General features: G+C 37.3%; 1 protein-coding gene across 4 annotated transcripts in view; it reads left to right on the top strand.

Moving 5' to 3' along the window:
* The window catches only part of aopep (aminopeptidase O (putative)), a 93,590-nt gene that overhangs the window by 45,915 nt on the left and 34,385 nt on the right, over positions 1-13,290 (top strand). For 3 of the 4 annotated variants that reach the window (XM_067394893.1, XM_067394894.1, XM_067394892.1), the window contains exon 13: positions 505-588. In XM_067394893.1, coding sequence (XP_067250994.1) covers positions 505-588 — 84 coding nt within the window. Of the gene's footprint in view, positions 1-504; positions 589-13,290 lie in introns of those variants that run through there. The other variant, XR_010895986.1, reaches the window with a different exon arrangement.

Below are 13,290 nucleotides of genomic sequence, written 5' to 3' on the forward strand. Positions count from 1 at the left end.
CTTACTTCCCTTCCAGATTAATAGTTCATTACTGTATGACCTGTAGCACTTCATTTACTCCATTCAAGAGCTTTTGGTAACTTTTATAACTGTGGATTTTCAGTTTTGAGAAAGTATTTGAGCATGTTTGTGGTTTGAATCATCTTTATTATATAATTATGGATCGTATGTGCCGTTTCTTGTACCCGCAGCATCACTTAGTGGCTAAGAGAGGAAATCACAATGTTAAAAGGTGTATTTTGTGTTGAAAAGTGAAGGATTTTACCCTGATGCTCTTTATTCAGTGTCTTTCAGTCATTGTATCTATTTTTCTGATGTTTGAATGACGTCCTTCAGTGCAGAAACTGTTGAATTGAGCTAGTATGTGCTGAGTGCATCATATTTAACTATTTCAATACCGAGAAGTAGGTGAAAATGTGGTGCGGCAGGTATTTTACGATGTCTTTGTCTCTCTCACCTTCTCTATCTCTCTCTCTCTCCCACCCTCCTCTGCCTCTTCCGCAGGTTGCAAAATGGATTCACTTCAGTGGCTCTGGTGGAAAGGGCAGCAAGCGGAAAAGAGCAGGGCCCAAGGTTAACTTCAAAGAGGTAAGACCCTGCAAGCAGGCTTTAAATAGATCTCATCCCACCCGTTTGTCTTCACTGCATCTCTCCCTAATTATTTCCTACTCAGTTCGGTCATTCCGGATTAGGAAACATCCATAGTTTTGGTTAACCATGCCTAATGATGTCCTCCAACTTAGATTGCCCGTTTAAGATTCTCTCAAGTTTGCACATAGATTTGTTGTGGAGCAGGGCTATCAGATTTTAGTACGCAGATGACGTACTGGAGGGCATTGAATGCTGGAGAAAGGTTCACACATACACCCGTCTCATGTGTCCGCCCCTTGGCCACCCGACAACAGAAGATAGGTGGGGAAAAATCAAGGCACGACCTGAAATAGCTTGTGGCCGGCCTTTTTTTTTTTTTTGCCATATCATGTGATGGAAATGAGTCACTCTTTTCGGTTTTAGCTTCAAAATGGCTGATCTCTCGCCAAGGAAGATACCTGTTGCTCATTCGGCCTGTGAGTTTATGCGTGTGCATGAGCGTGATGTTTTTGTGTACTCTTTTTCTCTCTGTGTTTATCGAAACTTCGAAGTTATGCATTCGTGTAAACAGAATCCTCCTCAAATCTTTACCCAAATTGCCAAACAGTTTGTCTCGCTGAAACTCGCACACATGTGGAATCTGCACGCCGACTGGCTGCACACCAAACAGTGCGGTCAAGCCTCTATTAAAGTATGTTCACAAATCAGACGGCAGAATTAGCATCATAAACTCCTGCGTGTGTGTGCTGGGTGTGTGTATTGTGTGTGCTATCTAGTGTGATTTAGGTTATGTCATCTTCAAGTTTCAGCACTGATGTAATGTCTGCCCCAAGATCCTGTTTTTGTCACTTCAGTGGTAGGTGTGTGTGTCAGTGGCTGGAGCTAAGAGAATATTCTGGAGAACTATAGTCTTCACTGTGTCTTAGTGAAAGGATATTCTTAAGTGTCTCATTTTACAGCTGCTACCATTTGTCTCGATGAAGCTGTTAACCCTTACTAAAAGTATAACCACGCTATAGTGATGATGTCAGATGGTATTTCAGTGGTATTTTGATATGTAGTGGGGTCCAAATGTCTGAGACCACTAATAAAATTATATTGCTTTTTATTATTATTATTATTAATTTAACAAAATTAATAAATAATGGGGTCCGAATGTCTAAGACCACTAATAAAATTATTTTGCTTTTTATTATTATTATTATTATTATTATTAATTTAACAAAATTAATAAATAATGGGGTCCAAATGTCTAAGACCACTAATAAAATTATTTTGCTTTTATTATTATTTTTTTTAATTAAACAAAATTATTAAATACATTTAAATATTAAAAAAATTATATAATATAGTTTAATTTCATTTTTAGAATTATTGAATAATTTTAATATTATAGTATTATATTATATATATTATATTATATATTCAAAAAACTAAACCTTGTTAGATTTAAAATAAATTATTATACATTTTAAGAAGTTACTTATAATAGAATTTTTGTTAGGATTTTTAAGACATGTTATTACATAAAATTAAGAATATTATATATTTCTTTTTAGAATTATTTAAATCCTAATATTAAATTTTTTTAATATATAATATATATATATATATATATATATAAAGCCATCTAGATTTTCAGTGTTTTTTTTGGGCACCGCTACATACAATGTATTTAATTATTAACATATTCATGTGCCAGGTTATTTACATGGTCAAACTCTGGTATATCAAGTGAAATTAACTATGTCCTTACTGATTTATCACATAAAACAAATTTTCTCATCATCATCCAGCTCAGGGTTTGATATTTTTTATATGTGATATTTTTGAAGATGTTTTACAGATGTTACTTGTGAAACCTCCACAGACCACACTTCTCGGAACGAGTAGAGAAGCCCAGTCTTTCTGGCACCTGGTGAATTGACACATTTGTTACATGTTACTTCAGAGAACAATGATAGGGGTGTACAGAAAGAGAGACAGGCCCATGAAAGAGAAGAAAGACCAATTACAGTCCAGTTGGCTCTGTACAATGACCAGGGTGGGGACAGAGAGAGAAAGAGAGAGAGAGAGAGAGAGAGCGATTGTTTGAAGTGGTGCCATAAAAGCCAACCTGAAAGGAAACACTGGTGACCCCTCCTCTCCTCATGCCCCCTTCCTCTCACCCCACCCCCTGCTCGTGTAAGGCGCTGGGAGCCCCTGGCTCTTTCCAGGTGTATTTTATATTGCACATTCATGCACTTCAAAAGCAGGCGCCCCATCCTCGGCTCGCCCATAAATCAAGCTTAGGTCAGGCCCTTAAAGCGACGGAGGGGCGAGAGGAGAGCATGTGGGCCCTACAGGCAGTGCAGCGAACACACTTATAGGTAATTACATCATAGGTAATTGGCACTGTTCAGGTCCAGACACCCCCCGCTAACCCTAGACTGAGATCAGGGTCACTTTAATGTGAAATGAAAGTTTTGGGCCGGAAAAGAATGGGGGTTTTTATTGCCTCCAATTTGAGAGTGTGTGGGTGTGTATGTGTGTGTGTGTTTGGGGAGTTGCTGTACTATATTAGTTACGCTTTGTGATAATGAGCTTCATTTTGCTCCATTTTCATCTAAAGCCAAGCTAATGAGAGAGCCTGTCTGCACCGGCTAATCACAGAGACAGAGGGACCGGCCTCTATACGCTCTCATAGCCTCCCACATAGCTGCTAACCATTTAAATAAGGTGAAATATTGGCATTGAGCCACAGGTGTCCTGTTTGGAAGTCACTACTTTAGTAGAGACTTGAATCCAAAAAGATTTGCAGTACACTTATTTTATTTATTTCAGTGGCGAATACTTTTATCCCAAGTTACTTGCTCTCTTGACTTCCGTTTACACAAATGTGAATGGCGATGACTGAAAACGCAAGCTTACCTGAAGAAATATTGCTTTCGCTGTGTATGAAAGTTCGGAATTTGCGAATTCATGTGATGAGAAAATATGTGACCATTAAAGGATCTAAATGCCGCATTGACCTCTTGACTGAATTCAAAGAACACACAATTTTCAAAATCCTTGAATTTTGGGAGGTTTTAAGCTGCAATATGTAAGATTTTTGCTGTAAAATATTCAAAAACCACTGGGTCAGTGTTATATATTTTATTCAGTTGAGTTCTTACAATATCACAAATGTTTCCAACTATTTGTAAATCGTGAGAAAATTGCTTTTTTAACCAAGGATCCAGGATGTGTGAGTGAGTCGCCTGTCAATGCTGTCATATCTGCGTTACCCTCGGTTTCCGGTTTTGTTTGTAGAAACCATGGAAACACCAAAGACGCTTTAATATATTACTCGTTTTAATAGACAAGAGAACAACTGTTTTGATATATTTATAGACAGAAAAGTAATTATTGTTATATAGCTCAACACCTTTAGTCTTGTTGTTTAACTCTAGTTTTCTTGATTTTCAGCAAGTACCGTGCTTCACCATGCCTCAGAGAAAAACACTATTTTGTCAAGTAGCTAACATAGACAGAAATACAGAATTTTCTCCATCATACAATGTGTTTTATGCATTTTGCATGCCATTTATCAACACAGCCCATCCAGCATTTATGATATTCTTAAATCAATCTAGCATACTGCAGTGTGCAACAAGTGTCACACAGAGTAATGTTATAACATCATTTTCAACACACTCAAATGTATCTAATATTATAAACAGTGCTGTGTTACCTCATACCATAGACTACTCATGACCGGGAAAGTGGCATAATAAAAGTTACGCTGCTCTCGAGGCGTGTTGCGTTCGTCTCTCATTAACAATTGCTCTAGTGGCCTTGTTCAGCTCCAACAAGCTTGTCCTGCTCTGTTTCATGCTACAGTAACGTTAATAATAACACCAATGAACGTGATTTCCTATCCCGATTCTTTTCCACCGGCTGTGAGGTGAAGACCACATGTCCCAAGATTCCTTGCTCAAACTTGGCGTCATCAAGCTACGCCTTTTGTTTTGAATAGGCAACCTCTAGCGGACAAAAAACTACATATTGCACCTTTATATTATATTATATTATATTATATTATATTATATTATATTATATTATATTATATTATATTATATTATATTATATTATATTATATTATATTATATTATATTATATTATTGTTAATTCCTTTCCTTTTTAAGCTATTAAAAAGTGGTTTATGTGGTATATTTTAATTTTTATATTATATTTTCTTAATTATTATATATGAAAAGCTGACCTAGAGACCTAGAGTGTGAAATCTTATGCTTTTTGTTGTGATGTCCAAAGAAATTTTTGCATTCTCAAAATCTAGTGTGCTTTATAGAGCATTCAAGCTATACATTTTATCATCACATTACCATTCAAAAATTTGGGGTCTTATGCTCACAAAGCTGCATTAATTTGACCAAAAATAAAGTAAAAACAGTTATATTGTGAATTATTATTACAATTTTAAATATGTTTGTTTTATCTGTTAAAATGTAATATATTCCTGTGATGGCAAAACAAGAAACATTTCTTATTATTGTTAATGTTGAAAACATTATGTTTTTCAAGATTCTGTGATACATAGAAAGTTCAAAAGAAATGCATTTAATTGAAACAGAAATAATTAACACTATAAAAGTCTTTACTGTCACTTTTGATTAATATTGAGCATTATTGCTGAATAGAAGTATTAATTTCTTTCTCTCCAAAAAAAAAAAAAAAAATCGTACTGACCCCAAACTTTTGAATGGTCGTGTATGTGTTTTTGCTGATAGTGATTTTCCTTGATAGTACCATGAGCTACAGGAACAGTTCCTCTCGGGTACCATGTGATTAAGTCTCTCAAAAGTAGCAGAATTGCTCCATTCATTCATTGTTCAAGCCACAATCTTTCGGCTACCAGTCCAGTTTTATTATATTTTTTGGCCACTTTTATGTATAGGGATATTAAAGAAAGCATAGAAAGATATGAGGAAGTGAAAGGTAAATGAAATTTGAGCCAGACTCCAACTTGCATCACCCTCATTTTACCACTGCACCACTACACCCCATCATACGAGCTAAGCCGTGACAGTTTAGACCTTATTGTTGGTTTAGGCAACAGATAATCTTACGGCTAGGCACTATACGATGTTTTTTAATGCTCTAACGTTTAGCTGTTGTGAAATCTCTCTTTGTATATACAGTGTCAAGGAAAGGAATGCTGGGTTGTCTGAAATTAAGGTCACATTCATGAGTAACATAATCCTTCCCTTAGACCGCAGCGCCTGAAACCATAGTGACATGCAGATACACCAAACTCCTAATCTTTATTCTTCACGGTCATTTCTTCAATTCCTTTTTTGGCATTTGTTTCATACAGTTGTGTGCTCCTTTGAACGTTTGCTGGAATGTAGATGAAAGCAGTTACTTGCGGGACGGTGTGTTTTTGAGCCTAATCCAAATTCCTGTAGTGTGCTGACATTACCGTTACTCTGCATATCCAAATGGATGTTCCTGTGGCCTGTTCGATATTTTTGCGGTAATGTACGCCACTCAAGTTTATCTTCGCAGGCCTCTGACAGCATAAACTGATTTTCATTTTTACTACCATGCACTGAGATGTCCAGCAGAGCGCTTGATTGCCGTGACCTGTTTCCTTCTGTTCCTCAGAGTCTCAAACTCACTCTTTTCCTGAAGTTTTTTTTTTCCATGCGCCGCATCCTGAACCCAAAGCTGATTTTTGGATTTAGAGGAAGAAGTAAAGGAAGTAGGCCCCTCAATCCAGATCCTCTCCAAAGACCTGAGCACAAAATGACAGACTGTAGGTCTAATGTCTGGAGTTGTGTGTGTGTGTGTGATAGAGAGGGGGATGTCTGCATTTAGTGAATATTTTGGCTCCAGACAGTGTACAATTCAGTCCAAAAATGTGCGGTTATGTGCAACTGCCAGGGCTGGAATCTCATTCGCACTGTTATTAGAGACAAGCTCAGTTCGGCGAGATCCATGAAAAACAACAAACAGAAAAGATCCATAAACAAAAGCAAAACAAGCCTGACCTTTTCACTCTCTGCCCCTCCTTTGCCAGAAGTGAAGGGAAGAGGTGGGGAGGTCTCCTCCATTACTTCTGACTCATTCCTCACATGAACTAACTGCACATCAGGGAAAATGCAGGAATATAAAGGAGCTACTATTGATATTGACAGGATAGTGCCTTACATACTGTACACACACAGAGACAAATGCATATACACCATAAAGCTTCAAGATAACAGCCATGTTTTTTGAGAAGATATTTAATTGACATTTAAGTGAGGTTTGTAAAGAACAAATAAATATAATTTTCTTAATCAGTATATTTTTATCAGTTAAAAAGTATTCAAATATTATTAAAACAAGATACATTTATTTGAGAAATGTGTTGGATAAATAGGTCTCATTGATAAAAAGTAAAAAAAAAAAAAAAAAAAAAAAAAGTAAAGGAATTATCCATTGTGTAAAAAAATGTATTCAAGAAATATTCTCTGATAACATAAGATTTGTAAAGGGGGAAAACATTAATCAGAAAATATGTATTTTCTTTTATTAAATAGTAAACCAACATTTTCTTAAAACAGGATACATTTGTTTGAGATAATATGTCTTGAATAAAAGAAATCTGATCGCATTGGTAAATAGGTTTTTGTTTTGTTAGATTTATGGTAATTACAAGGAGGAAAATAATTATCCAATGTGTAAAAATAAATTAATTTTATAAATATTCTCTAAAACCATTCTCTTAATCAGTATTTGTCTTTTTCAGTAAAAATATTGCATTTATATTTTTTGGAGAAATGAAATTAAAGGTAATATATCTTGAATTAAATTAATGATTGATTGATTGATTGATTGATTGATTGATTGATTGATTGATTGATTGATTGATTGATTGATTGATTGATTGATTGATTGATTGATTGATTGATTGATCGGATCGATCGATCGATTGTTTGAATGTTTGCTTTGCTAGATAATTTAAATTCTAATATATGGATGTTTGCGTATTTTTACTGGAAAACCGGACAAAAATACTGAGATTTTTCTGTCATGTAGGAGTGTGTGTGGACGTAGGTGAGAAGAGAGAGATGTCACATGTGTCTCTTGTCTGCATGTGTGGGAGTGATCCAGGGTCCATGTCCAATTCGGGAAGAGCAAGTGAAGGGCAGAGGCTGTGGAGAGGAACAAATGCTAGAGAGAATAAACCATGTCATGTGCTTTTTATTACACACACACACACACTATACTTCACATTCCTCACATCAGAGGGGTTTATACAACATGCAATCATTTGACCAGAAAAGTTATTTTAAGTTTGAATCTATTTAAACTTCAAAGTCAGATGTAGATCAGCTCAAAGCTGTAGCCAGTATTGCCAACTGAATGACTGACTTGCGTTATGAGAACCTAAACATCGCACATGTGCTGGTGTCTTTGAAGTGTGCATGGCCTTGTTTGATACAAGGTTTTTGTGTTAAATTGAATTTGTTTAAAGAAAATTAACATTGATTAAACATCTTCTAAAAAAATAATGAAATATTATCTATATGTTGCTTGGAAAAATAAACACAATGGCCATCAATGTAGAAAGATGCTCAGGCAGATGATATAGTTTCAACATCTACCTGGTGAAAACCTTTGGCGTAAAGGCCCGTACTGGCAGTGTTAGTTTATTTTTCCTGTTATTGAGGCTGTGTGCCTGGTATGCGTGTGTATTAGCATTAGCCTGTGCACACATTTTTATTGTGAACTGCATGGCTGAGAATTTCCACAGTCTGCAGTGTACTATATGAGGATGCAATAAGCCATGTTCTCAAAAGAGCTCTTTCATCCAACTTCCTAAGCAAGCCCATCATAATCAGCAAACCTCATATAGTTGATGGCTTTTATTTGATACGGTAATTGGGCACGCTCGCTCGCTAGAGAACAGCGTAGAGGGTTGTAATGTAGACCCAGGGTCTTTAAAAGCCAGAGCATTATATGAACAGTATGTATATAAAAGGCTCTGCCACTCCTGGTGCATGAAAGCAGAACTCTGCGGTCTCTCCGTTTTTCCCTCAATCCAGCATAGAAGCACTTTAACATGTGTCTGGAGACCTCTGGGTCTTAATGTGGTGTTGAGCATAAGCTTAAAGGGATCGTTCACCCAAAAATGAAAATTCTGTCATCATTAACTCACTCTCATGTTGTTCCAAGTCTGTATGGCTTTCTTTCTTTCCAGTGTGTTTTGGACATCATTGTCAAAAACATTCTTCTAAATATCTTCTTTGGTGGAACAACATTTTCAGCATATTTAGTGGACTCTTTTGTCCCGATGACAGCCACGGTGATGATGATGATGATGATGATGATAGTTATGGCCTGTAGTGTAATTTCTGAGTCAGGTGGAGAGTTTGGCTACAGCAACAACCATACAATAAGTTTGCTTCGACAGTTTCTTCAACGCAAGAGAGCAAGTATCATTGTATCATATGATTCAGATCATTAAGTTTTTAATTTGCAAACACTGACTTTCCTCTAGAAAGCCTAAGCTGAAGTTTTCTCTGAGGAATAGGGCTCAAAGCTTTTAACGTGAGTGGTTTCCTCACCGAAAAATAGCTAGCAACATCTCTTGTGTCATTAAATACCATCTGTGTTTGTCTTTCCAGCGCACATGGAAAAGGCATCAGTTAGGAAATACACAGACACACATCGCTTTAACTGATTACATATGGTCGCCCCTCACTATTTCCACAACCGTGACATTCAAGCTCCAATTGGATTTATGTCAAATACCAATTTGCGGATAAATTCGGCTTCTTAAATAAGAGGTAGCATATAGTGCTCAAACGAGCCCCGTGTTAAATGACTCCATGCATGTTTTGCCTCATGTTCCATGGGCCTCATTTGGTGGGAAATGAAATCAACGGCCACAAATAAAAAACGTAGTGAAGTGACTCGGGCATCACTTCATCTCATTTCTCACTGGTCGTAAGCGCCGCACTCCAACATCTGTCTGGTAGGGGAAAAGCAGTGTTTTGGTAATGAGCGAGAGAGACGGCGGGTCTCACGGACCACTATGGTACTATTAGCCTCATTGAGTTTCCCCTCCCCTCCCACTCTTCCACTCTCTGAAGGTCTACAGAGCAGACTTGTAAAGCCCAAAGCATACATCGCAGACTCTTTAATGCAGGGGATTAATGCTGTTGGGCTCACAGGCACGGAGATTATCGAGGGAGACACATATGAATCCAATAACTGAGACTTTTAAAGGGGTTTATTTGTCGTTAGGTACACAGATCAATTGGGGCTGTTTTAGCCGAAGTGCTTCCGTCAAAGGAGAAAATCGAAATAAGCCTTTAGGCTATGAATGCTGTAACTCTTCTGGTTGCATTTTTCCCCCATAAAGATTATGACAAGTTGTTGGTTTAGAGACACTCAAATGGACTATGAACTACAAAACTCAATTTGTTAAAGAAATCTACTTTATTAATGACTCAGTGACCCTAACCTAATGACATACTGTAGATATACAAGTGAAAACTGGATCTGATAACTAGTTCCAGTTGTAGTTCCATACTAGTTCCATATTTCATTACAAAATGTTGCTTTTATTGAAAAAAAAAAGTAACAAAGAAAGTGTAAACTGGCATGGCGTCAGTTAAGCTTTTTCCGTCAGTCGAATAGGGAAGGCGTAGGACATAGCGTAAGCTTTTTGAACTGCAAGAGTTTTACACTTTCTTTGTACATTGAATACGGAAGGTGGTCTGGCGGAAGCTATATATTTTACTTCATATCTTGTTAAATATGGATATATTTCTTTTACACAAACTCATTGCTTGAAACTGAACTAATCCTTTTTTGAAAGAAGTCTCGTATGCTCACCAAGGCAACATTTATTCATTTAAAATTCAGTGAAAACAGTAATATTGTGATAATAATACAATACAGTAATACAATTTACAATAACTGTTTTCTATTGTAATATATTTTATTCCTGTGGGAAAGCTGAATTTTTAGCAGTCATTACCCCAGTCTTCAGTATCACATGATCCTTCAGAAATCATTTCTAATATGCTGATTTAGTGCTCAAGAAACATTTACTTAATATTATCAATGTTGAAAACAGTTGTGGAAATTGATACATTTTTCCGGCATTCTTTGATGAATAGAAAGTTCAAAAGAAGCATAAGAAATTATTTCAAATTTGAAAATTTTATATCAATGCAAAAGTCTTTGATCAGTCTAATGCATCCTTGCTGAATGAAAAATTACTTTTTTTCTTTCTTTGTTAAAAAAAATCTAACTTTTGAATGGTAGTGTATATAGAAATAGCTATATATTGTATAAAATATTGCTCATATGTCTCATCCTTTAGAGGAGGCACAAAGCACTGTTCTTAATCCACTCATATCTATTACGTTAACTTCCCCTCATAGTCTTAAATCTGAAGTACATATCATCTCTGTTAGGCAGAGAACAACATCTGTTTTTTCTCAGAATTCCCACACCACCAAAAGTTTGTACCGAACATTAAAAATAAACAGAATAAAACCCCCCAACAAATCAAAATGCCGTTGGACTGATGCCAGTGTGAAATGGTTTCAGTGATTTTGTGGTTTGCTGGCAGTGGGCCAGGAAAATGAGCCCTTATCAGATCCATTTGATGGCACTATATTTGGGTCTTGAATTGAAAGAGGCCAGAGAGTGAGTAGTAATGGTACAGACAGGAATAGCGGGCAGAAATAGCCGCCCGCCTGACTGGCACAATCAGTGGACTGCATGTTGGATGGCTTGCTGTAATCAGCGCTGCTAGGGCACAAAGGGAGGATGACTATAGCACATTAAAACGCACTTACCATCGCACTACATCCTTCTGTTGTGTTTGCTTCATTCTCTGTGGGGGTCTGCTCGACAACATGACACTCAAATTAAAAGATGTCCATATGTTTGCCCAGATTTTCATAGATATGTTTGCAGCCAAATCAATTTGTTGTATGTGTGTGGGTAGCATTTGTTGCTTTTTATACTAGTAAACATTCACTCCACCAGCTACTCTACATTCACCTGCCTTTGCATTGTTCTAATCCCTGCAGCCTATTATAACCTGAAACCCTAGATTGAGACCAGAACCTAGAAAGGTAAAAGAATCTACAGCATGTAGGGGTAGTGTTTTTGATTCTCATTTTTAAGAGGTGATGAAAAGAAAATTTTGTTGCTTTTAAGAACAGTTTCCAAGCTTGAGATGTCTAGAAAGCTCCAAGAGTGACCTTTAGTAAGTGTCAAATCTCTGACCGTTCTGGAGCGAAAGCAAATATGAGTCACTGTTAATGAGTCAGGTGACCTTGACCTTTCAATTTTGCTTATTTGGTCATTTTCCAATTAGTAAAGAATGTCTGATGATCAATTGTGGCCTGTCTGCGCGGTTGTTTTTCTCGGACTGATGTGTGCATGCAAAACTGAGCGGAATCTAAAGCTGAATCTGAGTGTTAAAGCAGGTGGAGATGTTTAGAGCAGGTCTGTTTGCAGCCGCCTGGTGTGACACACTGCCACGTATTAGTCTCCATGTGTAAGGATGACTCATCCCATGCTGCTTGTCAGGAGTCTTTAATCTTCTTAAAGGGCCATTGCCACAGTCTTCTGATGCTGCTGAAAGGGTCCGTCTGTTGTCAGTTTTCATGTGTGTGAAACATTTTGTAGATGATTTTAAAGAATCTCTTTACTTTTCACAGGGAGTTCTGTGTATGTGCCCATCTGTGTGCATGAGGGCTCTAGACAGAGGAATCTCATACCCCCTTTCCACCAGCATGAACCGGGTGCTAGTTCAGAGCTAGTGCTAGTGCCAGTTCGGAGTTGGTTCAACTGATGAGCCTTCTAAGAACCGGTGTGCCTTTCCACGGGCTAGAGAGCCAGCACAGAGCCAGGTCTTACGTCACATAACGTATACGTCTCATATTTCACAGCAAAGCTAGCGCTGCAGCGCCAAACACAAACACACCAAGTTTGTTTGAGATGCATCGGCTTCTCGCATAGCGATCGGTGCATGACATCAAAGCTCCGCGAGAACGATCCAAAAGCGCAAGGAGTCGTATGCCCTACAAACGCTCCCGCAAATCCACGGCACCTGACGCAAGCGGTTCTTAATTCTAGCCCAGCAACGTTTTGGTGCTACTTACGAACCACTTTTTCTGGTTCGGAGCTGGTGCTTTGTGTGTCGAAAGACAAAGAACTGATTTGAAACTAGGCTCTGGCTCCGAACCAGCACTCAAATGGTCTTGCTGGAAAAGGGGTTTCAGTGCCATGGTGTTTGCATGTACCATCAGTATTGGGAAAGCTTCTTTGAAGGCTGCCACACTCAGTAGTTATACTTATAACTTATTGACAAAAAAAAGTCTATTTACATTGAAGCTACTTAAGGGTGCAATACAACACACTTTCATGTCAAGTAATAATTTGTAGAAGATGGCAAAATCATATGATATGGGTCAAAACAAAATATCAGCATTTAGCTAAACATTTTGCAATTAAAAATATGATATTTCAAGATGATATTTTATTGGATTGTATGAAAATGTGGGGTTAGGTTTAGGGATTGGGTCTTTGTGGTTAGGTTGTATTTGGGTTGTATGTTTTCTTACATTTTTCTCATCTCATACAAATTATTATGAATTACTCATGATATCAAGCTGGAGCAATATCTTTTTAAGCAAC

The sequence above is a fragment of the Chanodichthys erythropterus genome, chromosome 9 (genome assembly GCF_024489055.1).
Source record: "Chanodichthys erythropterus isolate Z2021 chromosome 9, ASM2448905v1, whole genome shotgun sequence".
Classification (NCBI taxonomy): Eukaryota; Metazoa; Chordata; class Actinopteri; order Cypriniformes; family Xenocyprididae; genus Chanodichthys; species Chanodichthys erythropterus.